General features: G+C 39.2%; 1 protein-coding gene across 1 annotated transcript in view; it reads right to left on the bottom strand.

Annotated features, from left to right (window-relative positions):
• Positions 1–3148: 3148 nt before the first annotated feature.
• Positions 3149–14348, bottom strand: part of Lpxn (leupaxin) — a 31518-nt gene continuing 20318 nt past the window's right edge. Inside the window, exons 4-9 of the mRNA XM_028770084.1 lie at positions 13176–13275; positions 10905–11072; positions 9993–10166; positions 9793–9874; positions 4211–4359; positions 3149–3888 (exon numbers count right to left, since the gene is read on the bottom strand). Coding sequence (XP_028625917.1) covers positions 3619–3888; positions 4211–4359; positions 9793–9874; positions 9993–10166; positions 10905–11072; positions 13176–13275 — 943 coding nt within the window. The 3' untranslated portion in view covers positions 3149–3618. The remainder of the gene's footprint in view (positions 3889–4210; positions 4360–9792; positions 9875–9992; positions 10167–10904; positions 11073–13175; positions 13276–14348) is intronic.

Genomic DNA, 14348 nt, shown 5'->3' on the forward strand with positions numbered 1-14348 from the left:
TTTCTGTGGGTCTCAATAGATTCCCAGCTCTCTTTAAGCTAAGTCCAAGGCCATCTTAACCTTCCTAATGCCTCTTTAGACATTAATACAGCTTTAATACAGCTCCTCGTGTTGTGGTGACCCTCAACCATAAAATGATTTTTGTTGCTACTCTATAACTGTAATTTTGCTACTGCTATGACTAGCAATACAAGTATCTGTGTTTTCCAATGATCTTAGGTTTCTTCTGTGAAAGAGTCAGTAGGCCCCCAAAGGGTTTACAACCCACAATGATCAGAATAACTGATAGCAAATGTGCTGATGGCAAGTTCTAGCACCAACTTTTAGTGTCTTGGGGACTTGGCAGCTTTCCTAGTCTTGTATTTTAGTGCGTTCTGCTATTAGCCTTACTGACCTGGCATCAATGGGAGAAGAGCGCTTGGTCCTAAGGAGGCTTGTTGCCCCAGCAAAGAGAGATGCTAGAGGGGTGAGGCAGTAGTAGATGGCTGGGTGGGTGGGGGAGTATGCTTTTAGAGGCAAAAATGGAGGGAGGATGGATGGGTGTTTGTGGAGGGGAAACCAGGAAGGGGAGACATTTGAAATGTAAATAATCAATAAAATATGAAAAATGAAATAAAACATTTATTATGAGCATATTAGTTTGAGATTAACCAATAACACCCAAGGTTTAAGTGTTCTTGATGTTCTAGGTTCTGCTTTCTCCCTCAGGGTGTCCAGACATCACTGTACACCAGGCTGGAAAGAGGAAGCAGAGCCCTGAACAGGTTGGGTCTACAAGATCTAGGTCTGGCTGGGGGAGGGGTGTGCTTTCTCCTAGAAAGGCCTTCTTGGAGGATTTTAGTGTTACAGCTCTTTTAGATGATATTCAATGAATCAGCTCTCTTACGTGATCTTCAGTGAAACAGCTGGCGCATATATTTTATTCAGGGTGACCAAGGGTTATATATGAACCTTGGAGAGTGGGGAGTAGTTTTCAGGATGAATGTAAACTCATTCCCTAGAGTTTAATGCACTGTGAATGCTTCATTTGCATATCAGGAATACTAGGGACTTGCTGGGTGGGTTCTTATTGGGAAATACCAAGTTGAACTTGTATGATTGCTAAGGATCACATAACCTTCCTTAGGTAGATGGTTGGGTGTCAGGCTCCTCAGGTAAGGTCAGAGCAGGGGAAGACCTGCTGAAAAGGGGGAGTTCTTACATTTTTCAAGGAGTTTAGAAGAGCTATCAGGAAATAGTAGACTGTGACCTTAGGTAGCAGGGTTTCCCAGCAATCCTCATAAAACTTTCACAGAGCCCTTATAGTTTTAGAACTTTTAATCCATCTGGCCTCTATTCTTAGAATGATTCCAGTATGTCTTATGCCAAACTGCACAATCCAGTCCCCCAGCAATATAGACACATTCATATTCACAAATAGGAATGTGGCCTATGCGGTTCTTGTTATGATGGCTCATTGAAGTTTGCTTTGTAAGATCTAGAAAATAAAAAGGATTTTTTTCTTTCCTTAGAGTTCATAAACACAGGAACACATGTATAGTAGTCATCACACAACATGAAAGGAGCACATGACCAAACTTGTATGGGAAGCAACTGTGTCTGTCAAAGCATCACCCTGGAGAGCTCACTACTGGAACTCTCCCTCACCAGCAGAGATCTGTGTCTGTGATATCTGCCATGGATGGAAAAGTCCCGCCTGAGAGAAGGGTTTATGTTTCAAACACTCAGGAGTTACTTAGAACCAAAAAAAGAACGTAGGTGATCAGTTCAAATAATGTGCTTGTGGTGTGGATGGGGGGTTTTAAGAATATTTACCTAGAGGTATTATTTTGCTGTTAAAAGACTGGGTCTCAAGGCATCATCTCTTCTAGAGCAAATATAACCACAAGAGGAGAATGTTTTCATTCTAAATTGAATGTTTGTAAGCTCTGGCATTTCTTTGATTATTTTTAAGTGTTTAGATTGTAAAAGAATCTCAAAACAGTCAATTCTTCAGACAAAAACACTCAGTACCTTAAACATCCCTTCTTTTGCACTAAAACCTTAAGTTTACTTTGTCAAACTGCTACACTGACTATGAATCCTGCAGTGATGTCATCAGTGAAGACAAAGTGAAAAGGACCTGAGAAGCTGAAAGTGCATGTGCTTCTTGTGCTATGCTCAGCCCGCCAAACAGGCCAGAAAGCCAGATGCCTCCATATTTCTGTGGCCTCCCATGGATGTCCCTATTTTATAGAGTTAACTGTTGCTACTTCTTTTTAACTCTCAGAACTCCACTTTTATTCATCCTATCAAAGGAGGCATAATAAATCTTTTCCAAGAATCACTTTATCCATTTTAATTCTCTAAGAAGTACTATTCTCATACCAATCTAAAAATAATGCATTCAGTCCTATTTTAACAGGGCGCCTACCAGTGAAGGTGGTTTTGCCTGTAATCTCAGAATCTAAGATTGGAAAAGTCTCTGTTTTCTGCTAGACAAAAAATAAACATGTAATTATTTTTAAGATTGTGGAAAGAAAATAAGTACACCCATCCCTGCCCCATGAGTGCCTCACTTATAGAAGCATTGCTCCATGTAGAGCCTACTTCATAAACAATAGGATCTAAGAAGTCAGAGTCTTCAGTAAGTTGTAAAGTTTTCTATAAGTTAATTTAAAGTATTTTTAAAGAACAAGTGTTTGTGACTTGGCTTTCCTGTCCAAACTAAAGGACTGCCACTTCATTTTTTTCTAACATCATTCCTCAAAGAAGCTGTGCATAGACTTAGTCATTTCTCTCTATGAGGCAATTTTGAGTTTGAAGGAGACACATCCTTCATTCTTCACTTTTAAAACACATTTGTAAGATATTTAATGTATGGCCAGAACTTTTTACATAAAATGATGAAAACAAATTCTAAAAGCCTTGCTAGCTTCTAATGATACAAAGATTTACCTCTGAAAAATAAAATGGCTAAAGGTTCAGACTAACGAGAAGAGTTACAAACAATGGCTCTTCTCTGTTAGTGTCTTCTGATTTGGGGAAGGGGGCAGTATCTGCAATATGCAAGGAAAGAAGAGAAGGAGTTCATTGTAACTGCAAATAGTGCCTGCTGTTCTCTAACGTGGGAGCAGAACGTTATCTACCAAATGAATATGACAGTGAGTCACCAAAACCACAAGCTGCTTTATTCATCACATGTCAGTTAAAATACACTTCTGCTTAAAAGGCAAAATGCAGAGATACTAAATGTTTAAGAGTAGCATCATGACCCCTGATAGGAAAGAGAGTAAACCCTGTGGCCCAAATCTGAAGATCTGAACGGGGCATCAGTAGAGGTAAAAAGTGAGAAAGAGAAAACCAGCAGTGGAAAGAACTGTGCACATAAGAAATATACCTTCAGAGGGTCCTGATAGCGTGATCTAAATCTAAATGCAAATACATAATTAAAAAGTAATAAGAAGCATCTTCAAAATTAAGGTTATAAGCCTAGTAACATCTACAAATGCCCTTATTTGTTTATTTTTTGTACTCTATTAGCCCACTGAACAGAAGGTTGAAAACAGAAAGTGTGGTCTTTCCTATCTAGGCCTCAGTTTTATAGGGAACATGAAGCAGATGTGGGTCAAAGGGGAACTACTGTGAAAAGAGCTTAATGAAGCATTTTTCACAGTAGGTCTTGTTGTTCTGCTCCTTAAAGATGCCTTTTGGCAACTGTGTCAAGCAGAAAGCACACACAAAGTGCTCAGGATGAAATTTATGGCCCATGGCAGTGATGCAGCGGCCCGTGATGGGCTGCCCACAGTCATGGCAGAGGGTCCCTCGGCGGTGATGGTAATGGAGTTCACAGAACGGACGGCCATCCAGTTCAAAGAAGGAGCCAGAAGAAAAACTACTGAAGCAGTCCTGAGGGTAGAGTGAACACAGACAAAGGAAGTGCATGTCAAATGATAATGCCACCAAATAAAATTTTAGTCTTCAAAATTCAGGCAGTTAACTACCAGTTGTAGGATTTTGCTCAGATCCTTGACAAACAAAAGCTAGATTACCCATTTTTAAGAGAGATCTGCAAAGGCCCACAACTGGTTCTGTGTTCAATTTTTCCTACCAAGAAAACACAGATTCTTCCCCTTGGACTAGAAACCATCTCACTAAGTAGAAGCTAATCCTCTCATGGAAGAAAACTCTTCAATTTCCCTTAAAACTGAAGGTAATTGAGCATACAAACCCCACACACAAAGCACTCTGGGTGCCAGACAGTGTTCATGGCTGAAAGGTAGTTTTCCAACACTGGGCGGTCACAGCCACCACACTTGGGTGAGAACATGGCTAAGAAATCCTTTCGGCAGTATGGCTTCTTGTCCTTCTCATGAAAGCCTGAAAACACAAAATCAAAGATTCATAGCTGTAGTCTGGGTTCTTTAAAGCCACATTAGAAGCATATATAAGATCACTGTTAGAATCTCTCACAACTTCAGTGCCCTCATGTTTAAAAAGGAAATAATTCAGGAAGTTCTGTTCCTGACATTGATTCAACTGTAACTCAACTCAAATGGTCATCTTCTCAGAGGCATTGACCCTGTCCTTCTTTGTCAATTCATCTATCTTCATTGCCTTTATAGCACTTACTTTATCTTAAGTCATTATAGTCTGCCTTCCCTCACTCAACTAGATACCATTACCCCTCCCCATATTTAAAATAATACTAAAGAGTAATTATCTTTGACAAGTTATTCATTACAAATTAATCAATAGAGGAGATAAAATTCACATACCCTGACTTAAATGCATACTAAACGTGACCTCTCTGTGGAAACTGATAGGTCAACTAAGTGTAAATCTCCTAACCAAAACTGTGTAACATCTTGTTACATTACACTAGGCTACAACAAGCTTGTTATAGCCTAGTGTAATGTAACAAGATGTGTTTAGTGAATTGCTTATGCTGCCTACTCACTAAACATTCTAGAAATGTCCTTTGATCAAAGTAGCCAGATCACAAAACTGTAATAGGATGCTAGGGGAATGATCCAAATCACATAACTGCTGGTTTTGCTCTTAGTTCTTGTCACTGCTGGATGCTGCTTGCTTCACTCAATTAAGCTTTCTTAAAAAAAAAAAAAAAAAAAAAAAGAGTGAGTTGCAAGAAGCACAAGACCTATGGACCTAAGACTCCAAACAAGTCAGGTCATAACTATCCTATATTAGTCCTCCGAACCCTGCAGATTCAGAAAGTACAATTTACTTTTACCTCTCTTTCTTTTCTGACCCATTCCAAAGATTTTTAGAGTCTGTTTAAGGGAAGTGAATGTCAAACCCCTCACTACTTAAGAAAAAAATGTCATCTTCCTTGCTTTTGTATAACACAGTACTTTTTTTAACTTTCAGCATTTTTCATTCACCTGAAAATTTATTAAAATGCATATTGCTAGATCCTCCCTCCTTCCCCCAACCCTGTGCCCATTTTTTTATTCAGTGTATCTGGGATGATACTGAAGATTTTGCATTTTTAACATGCCCACAAGTGATATAAATTGGTATTTCTTAGGAAAGCTGCAAGACAATGCACCTAACCTATGAATGACCTCCATTTAGAAATCTTCAGAGCAGTTGGTCTCCAGAGTGAGACAGTAGGGGAGTAAGAGCCTCCATTCCAACTTGGGTAAGTCTCAGGAGGAGATTCAAAGCAACCCACCAAACTTGCTAGAATGTTCCTACACTTAGTAACCTAATAAATTGGGAAAGTTTCAGCATTATTGTCCTTAAGGCTCTCTCTGGGTCCAATTACCTCAAGAGAATGAATGAGAGACAGTGACAATTAAAAAAAGTACCACAGAGAGAGGAGGGTGTTTTCACTCTACTGTGACTCTTAGCCAAGGGGGAAATTAGAGAGTACCTGCATGGCCTGGATAATGAACAATTAAAAAGAAAGATGTAGGCACTGAGGACATAGTCCCCTAGGAAGGATGCTAAGGACCAATGCTTTTAGAAACTTGAGCCTTAGAGAAGAATTCTCTGAATTGAGGAAAAATGCAGATGAATTTAATTTCCCAAGAGGCTCCATAGTTAAACTGTTATTATTGATGCCCTGCATGTGACTTTGTAGCTTGGAATAAAAGTCAGGATGCTATCTAATTAATGGACTGACCATATGGCAGGAGACCCATTTACAAGAAAGCCAGGAAAAAGAATAGAACTATAACCCAAAAAGGAGCTTCTAACTAGTAAATAGTCCCTTTGCCAGGTGTCTTCATTAATAGATATTTTCAGTGTAGTTTCATGCTTATTTCACATCATAATGACCTAATCAGCTTTGTCAGGTTATGAGGAGCCCAATTCAAGAAAAATTAAACTAGATATATTTTGCAGTCATCCTAAAGGATGGGCATTTTTCTTTTATATGTAACTATGCCTGTGCTTCAAATGTGCCTTTACTTGTTTCCAGGAAATTTCTACATCATCAATATCAGTGGACAGTGCTGTCCACCCTCTCCTTAGAGGTCATCAATGAGAAACAAAAGTACAATTCCACCAAAATCCAACTTAGGGAATTTTTGAATGTATTGAGTTTATATAGTGTGGTTAACCCTGGAGCAGCCACACCACCAGAAAGTCTCCCTGAACATGGATAACAACTTCCCAATAGCTGCACAGATGGGTATTCCCTCTTCTACTAACCTTACACACACTCTATGTTCTAGCACCTCCTGAGAACATGAGACCATGTACCCCTAGATCAGAATCACATTCAGCTGGACAGGAAGTGACCCTCCTTAGCCCCTCCTCCTATGAAGGGATATCAACAATCAACAAGCTCAATAAGTGTCTCAAGTAAGTTAACCATACCTGATCAGATGAAGATGATGGCTGTTATGGTTAGAGGATAGCACTGTGCAACAGACAGTATTCATTTAATGGCTATTTTTTAATTAATTCTAATTTATTCTTACATTTCTATTTCTACTTATACATGCAAATGTGACATGTTAGTATGAATTAGACTATCCTAGTAAAAATGTTGCTTAACTAAAGTAGAATATAGAAGTGAAAGACATACTGATTTATTAAGTGCATTTGAACAAGTGCCAATGAACAGGCAAATCACTATAAAGAACTGTGCTAATACATTATGTCAATGCTATTGTATCAGGCTCTATTGTCCAGTAAAGTATAACAAGTTGGTTCTGAGAAAGTAACATGTTCTAGTAACAGGAAAAGAATTGAGTGTTAGTCAAAGAGCAATTAAAATCTGTTAGCAGAAGTGTGGTGTGGAACTTACAGAAATGAGAAATGAAATTGAATCCCATCCTTTCAACTTTCTAGTTAGAGTTTAGGGCAGATGTCTCAGTCAATAAAGTGCTTGCTTGCCTTATAAACACAAGACAAGGAACTCAGATACCCAGAACCCACCAAACAGAGAAACAAAGCAGCCATGGTGACACCAAGACACACATATTTGTAACCTCAGAACTGTGAAGCAGAGACAGGTGGTATCTTGGGGCTTAATAGACAAACAGCCAATTCTACCTGGCAAGCTTTCAGGCCTTACCTCAAAAACTAACAAATAAACAAACAAACAAACAAGGCAGCTGAGGAATAACATCTAGGTTGCCCTCCAGCATCTACATGCATGTGTGCACTTGGGAGGTATAAGGAAGAGGATCAGACATGGTAAGTATGAAGCCAACCTGAGATACATGGTACGATGCTCCAAAAACAAAAGGAAAGGAAAAGGAAAAGGAAAAGGAAAAGGAAAGAAAAAGAAAGGGAGAAGAGAAGAGAGGAGAAGAAAGGAGAGGAGAGGAGAGGAGAGGAGAGGAGAGGAGAGGAGAGGAGAGGAGAGGAGAGGAGAGGAGAGGAGAGGAGAGGAGAGGAGAGGAGAGGAGAGGAGAGGGGGACAGGGTGTCAAGACAATTCAGAAAAAAAGATCTTTGCAAGCAGCTAAAGGTAGGTCACATAGAAAAGATAAAGCAGGGCTGGTGAGATGGCTCAGGGATAAATGAGGACATATGTTTAATCACTGGGGTCCACATGACAGGAGAGACTGACTCACACTTGTCTTCTGACCTTGATATGTGTATCATAGCATGTTCAAATTCACACACAAAATAAAATGCAATAAAAATTTGGATGTTATAAAAATGAGAATAAAACCTTAATAAAAACCTCTCAATTATGGAAGGGGAATTCAGTACTAAGAATTATGAGTGCAAACCGCTCCACCCCACCCACCCCCTGCTATATAGTAAGATAATTCCCATAGACTTCTAAGTTTAGGCAACTTAAGGCAGTGACAAGACAAAACCATGTAGGGGAATCATATAAATTATAAAAGAATCAGAAAAAAGGAGGGAGGGGAAGTCATTATGAAAATATCAGTAAGAGTTTTGTTTGTTTTTACATAAATTACATGAGTGGCCTCTAACGTGACAGAACTAAGTCTGAAAGGAACACCCATTTCACTGTCGGGGTCCTCAGTTATGAGCACTCTAGGAACTGAATGCAAAGTTTAGGACAAAATTGGCTCAAAGTCTCAAAAGCCATTGGAAGACCAGATGCCCCACCCTATCACAAAACACAGGGATTATTTGAAATGATTTTGTAGAGACCCAGGGTGCTCTAACACACCTATGAAATAAGTCAAGTTCTCCACTGGCAGGAGGATATGCAATTAAGAAAACCTGGCAAATGATGGTTTCCCTGCGGCTGCACCTGCCCTGTCCCACCCAAGCTCTCCCACCTGCTTAAACTGGGCGGCTCAAAAATCAAACCAAACCACCAAACAAGCAAACACCAAAAAGCTAAAAAGTTCTCCCAAATCAACAACAAAACATGATCAATGTGAAAAGGGTCCTTGTCAGAAGGAAGGGGGTAAAGTGAGGCAGAAGAGAGATTAAGGAGGGAGGTTATAGGTTATAGGGTCAGGGCACACATGGTACATTTATAGAGTTAGCATAGAACAGGGACCAGAACACAGATGATCTGAAGAGAAAGGTAGCAGCAGCAGTTTCCAGGGGTAGTTTGAGGTGAAGAACCAGAATGACTGCTGCTTAGCAGGAAGACAGAAAGCATTTCAGGTTGGAGCAGGGGGGATGGCCTCTCTTGCCAGATCATCAATAAAATAAAATGAACCAGACGATGATCAGATACAGCTGTGTTTTGAAAAGGAACTCGTCATTCTATCAGGTATATTAGTGACAAGGATAGTGAAAACTAAGCTAGAGGAGAGAAATACAAACATTAACTCCAAGGGGAAACAATGAGTTCATATAGTTAAGTGATATGGACACGTTGTGTGTGGGGAGGAGGGATGCATGTATGTGTGAGTACAGCATGCATGTACCATGTTTCAAGTATATGGGTCATGACAACCTCAAGTGGCAGTCCTCTCTTTCCACACTTGAGACAGTCTTTTGGTTGCAGAGTGTGCATGAAGCTGGTTGGCCTTCAGGCTTCTCCAGTCTCCACCTCATATCCCTGGTGAACACCTGCTGTCACAGGCCTGTAATCCAGGCCTAGCTTTTAAGCATGTCCTAGGAATTCAGATTCAGGCCTTCTTCATATTGGTGCAGCAAATGCTTCACCCACCAAGTTATCTACTGAGGCCACAGTCTGTTTTTAAATGATGAATTTTCACTTTTTTAATTTAAAAAAATCAAAATAAACAAACCTTAGTAATGTTGGGAAATGGTACAGAGATGACATCTAGGTGTGAAATGGACTTGTAAGTGACAGTGCTAAGAACCAAAACCCAGCAGACAGTAGTCCCCAAGGAACAGCACTGTTGGCCTTCCCATCTCTCCCTCCTACCTTCTGTACCAAACACCTCTCCACAGTGAGAGCAGAAGAAGTGCTCTGGGTGCCATGTCTTGTTCATTGCTGTCAGCACTTTCTGAAAGCAGGACACACAGAGAGGTATTAGAAGGCTTCAGAGTAGTAAAGCATGCCCAGGGCTCTTCATGCATGGTCAGACTCTGCATGAAAGCTGGCAGGGGTGGGGCTTTACTTACATCTGTGATGGGAGCAGCACAGTAGGCACAGCGTGGAGAGAACAGGTGGTGGTAGTCTTTTGAGCAGTAGGCCAGGCCACTCCTTTCAAAGAAGGGACTGGAGCCAAGCTCCTCCTTGCAGTGAGTGCAGACAAAGTGCTCTGGGTGCCAGGATTGCCCCAGAGCATGGATCACCTAGGAACATCATAAAGCCTGAGATGGCAGTGCAGCAGAATGTACCTCTAGAGGGCATTCTGCATTTCAGATAGACAACAGCTCCTGGGTCATACAATTACAAGGCTCAGACCTAGGTTGTACTAAGACCATCTATAACCACGCGTAAAGGGTAGGAAAAGGGATGTGACAACCAGACTGATCAAGAAGCCAAGCAGGTATCTCTTCAGACCTGAGCTCCCTGTCTCTCATCCTTCCAGACTTAGATCGGAAAGCCCTGTATCATGGGTTTGGTGATAATGATTCAGAGCAAGTCTCAGTATCTCTAAAGTTACATTTAGCTGAAATTGCATCGATTAAATTTAAGTCCAAGAATGTCTGAAAAAAGGGAGGAGCAGAAAAGGTAATCTCAGTAGTGGCAGTGAATAAAAATGACAAGGAATTCAAACTTGGAAGCTAGACTGTCCTGGACTCAAATGTTCCCATTGCTTCTTACTTACTAGACTGTGGTCTTGCCAGACAATGTCACTTAACTTCCTTGCTTTTGCAAACAATACTTTAAGAAAACCTCCTTAACAGGTTAATTCAAGAATTAAATGCAGGAATACTTGCAAAACAGTCAGTTCAGTGTCCATATTACTGTAAGCAGTCAATGATTGGTAACAAGTACTCCAACATCTTATATTATAAATAGAAAAAGCCATCCTTGGACACACACAAACACAGATGCCATTGGACTGACATCCTAGATCACCTCACCTTCCCAGCAATTGGTTTCTGGCAGGAAGCACAGTAGCCCTTGGGGACTGTGGCAATCCCAAGATCTTGTAGTTCCTGTTCCAAACCCCCAAGCATAGAGTCCAGAGATGCCTTGTGATCCTGCTGGTCTGGCAAGGGTTTCTTGCTGGTATCTGCTTTCACTGAAACCTGGGACAAGAAAAGAACCACAAAGAGAAACCAGCCTGTGTCCACCGTTATTCTGTTTGTCATCTGCTATACTACCTATCAGTTCACTTCCAATGGCTGATCTTGTCTTCCCCTAACCTTCCTTCAAGGTGCTAGAGATACCCAACATGAACATGAATAAAAACACTTTATTCCTATTTCATTTTAAATTCCTTGGCCAAAATGTTATCTGATTTGTCATTTATTTGTAAATCTTCTGGCTGCCAAAAATTAAGTATATGAAGATTAGTCTTTGTAGCTTTTACAGTGGCCCAGGTGAAAACTAGTTATTTCTTCCTTTTACTAATTTATTAATTGCCAAACACCTAATTTGTTCCACTCAGCATTCTAAGAACTTGTTATAAAGCAATATAAATAAAAATATATAAAAATACTGAGTTTCTAACCTCGTGGAATTTTCATTCTATGAATGGCAGGTAAAAAACGTGCTGCATGTCATATAAACAAAAGATATAGGTTATGAGATTGATTTTCTGGAGTGTAGTGTGATGAGTACCAACTGACTTAGGACAGTTGCCTTTGAGGAAGAGTACTTGAGCATACGTACTCAAGAATCCAGAAATACTGGCATTAGTGAGATTGTCATTCCACAGAGAGAGAAGGCCCAAAGAATAAAACTATTTGGCATATTTAAAAAAAAAGTTACAAGATCAGAGCCAGAGCAGAAGGACTAAGACTGACACACAGAAGACTGTATGGAGAAAAGCGGAGATTAGCTAGGTCCTTTATGGAAAAAGTTTGATTTGTCTAACTAGGTGATGAGTGTGACTGACATGCATCAAATCTGAGGCTGAGGAAAGCAAATGTGCAGGAATACTCTGTAATGATTTGTGTGGTATTTAAGGCCAGTTAAGAGAGAGAGTAGTGAGACTACCTAAGGATTAAAATTATTCAAACACAGATCCAAACCAATTACTATAAATCATTCAATCCAGTAACACACACACACACACACACACACACACACACCTTTTCCCTTCAACGTTTCATGTCCTTTTCATCATAGGCTGCTGATACCATCTATCTACTTAATGATTACCTTATCACATAGATACCATGTCTCTCCACTGCCTCCCCATCAATTTTCTATCATCAAATGGACATCAAAGCTTCACACCCAACTACCCTCACTTTGTCTTTCAAATTGCATTTTCTATTTCACAGTTTAAGGCCTTACTGTTGAAGCAGGCAGGCTCCCAACATTCTCCTGAATGGTTAGGACAAGATCAGCCTGTGGGCCTCTAGTTATTCAATCTTCACTGTCTGGAATAGCCTCATATTATTTTACCATGCAAATGCTCATTTCCCTCAAAAAATTAGTCCTTAAACAAAATTCTTTCCTCTGTCTTATATAACAGAGGTTAGTGTTTGTAAGGTATCTATTCACAGGATTAACATCTAGAGGAACTAGATGTTACTAAAATGTACTAGATATTACTAGATGGTACAAAATAGTTAGCAATTTTACATTTGAAAAATAACTAAGTAGAAAGTATTCTTCACATCTACATCTTTTTGCTTGCATATTCTAAAATACTTCCAGATATATATGTAAGATGCAGTATATCCTGATGACCTGCAGGTGGCAGAATGGGACAATCTGAGACAGGACATGGAACCGGTTTTACTGTAGATATCTTTGTACTTTTGATTTTATACAATGTATGTGGATTATTATTAAAACATACATTGTAAGTTAAATTTTAAATACACCAAGATATACTAACACAGCATAAGCTTCCTAATGATTGTTGTTCTAGTACTGTTAAATATGCAGTACAAAGTGTTGATTCACTCAGCTTTAGTGTAGATGTTAGTTAATTGTAAAGTATTAGCCATCAGAGAACCTTGTCTGTGACACTTATTCATCTGTCCTACCAACAACTATGTGTTACTGTGTGCTAGGATGCTGAGTGGATTTCAGTTTTTCCACTGAATTAAATGTAGTCTAAGAAAATGAACAGCACCTTAAAATTCCCAAGCAGGGGATGAAGAATGATCACTACCAAGCTAACTTGGTGCCTCTCTGGAACTCAGAGACTTCATAATTCAGATAGTACCTACCTTGGCCTGCATTTCACTCAGGTGGGCCATGAGCTCATCCAACTGAGCAGCTGCTGAGGTTTTAGGAGGTAGTACTGATTCTTTTGGCTCTTGGACTTCACTATAGAAAGAATAAGAAAAAGTAAAAAATTAAATAAATATTAAGTCACATATAACATACCAGAGGATGTAATTTTACATATTAATCTATTTGATATAATCTAAAAACCAGAGACAGGAAGTATTTTAAGTATAGCTGGTAATCTAAATTTTTAAATAAAACCTCTCTGTATTGTGTATCTGTTTCATTTTGGTCACCTAAATAAATAAATACATGCATGTATACATACATGCATACATACATACATACATACATAACCTATTTCTACTCAAGTGTATGAAAAAAAGCATTGGACATGCCTGCAATTAATAGAGTACAAGAAACTTCAGAACAGGGCTGTAAAGCCATAGCATGCATTTAATAGAGAAATTTAAAATTATAAGTCATTTGCAATGAAAAGTTTTAAAGATAACTAAGAAACCTGAATAGACATTCCTCTAAAGATGACTCACAGTCATCAGGTATACAAAAAGGTTCTCAAACTCATTAATCATCAGGAAAATGCAAACCAATATTACTATGAGATAGTCCTTCATACTTCATTTGCCTGAGGCAAATGCTGGAAAAAGTATAGAAAAATGAAACCAGAGTAAACTGCCAGTGGTGTGCAAGTTGGTATAGTCACCATGAGAAACAATATGAAGGCTTCCAAAGAAATGAAAACTAGAACTACCACATGACCCAGTGGACCCTCTGCTGTAAAGGAAATGGAATCGACACACAGTAAAGAAATCTGTGGCCCTATGTTCCTCACAGTGTTATTTACATAGCCAAAATATGTAAATAACCAAATTTTCTGTGGATGAATAAATTAATTAGAACAGTTAAACTATCATGGATGACATAAATTTGGCCTTAGAGAAGAAACAGATCTTGATTTTTGCATCATCATAGATGAGTCTAAAGGACATTGTATAAAATTAAATAGAAGTAAAATATTACATGATTGTACATATAGAATGTAAAAGGATTAAATACATAGAAATATCAAGCAAAATAATGGTTTCTAGGAGCAAGAGACAAGGAAGAAAATGAAATGTATGCCAGAGGACCCAAAGTAGTAGATATGTGTT

This window comes from Grammomys surdaster, unplaced genomic scaffold (genome assembly GCF_004785775.1).
Source record: "Grammomys surdaster isolate TR1022 unplaced genomic scaffold, NIH_TR_1.0 198, whole genome shotgun sequence".
Classification (NCBI taxonomy): domain Eukaryota; kingdom Metazoa; phylum Chordata; class Mammalia; order Rodentia; family Muridae; genus Grammomys; species Grammomys surdaster.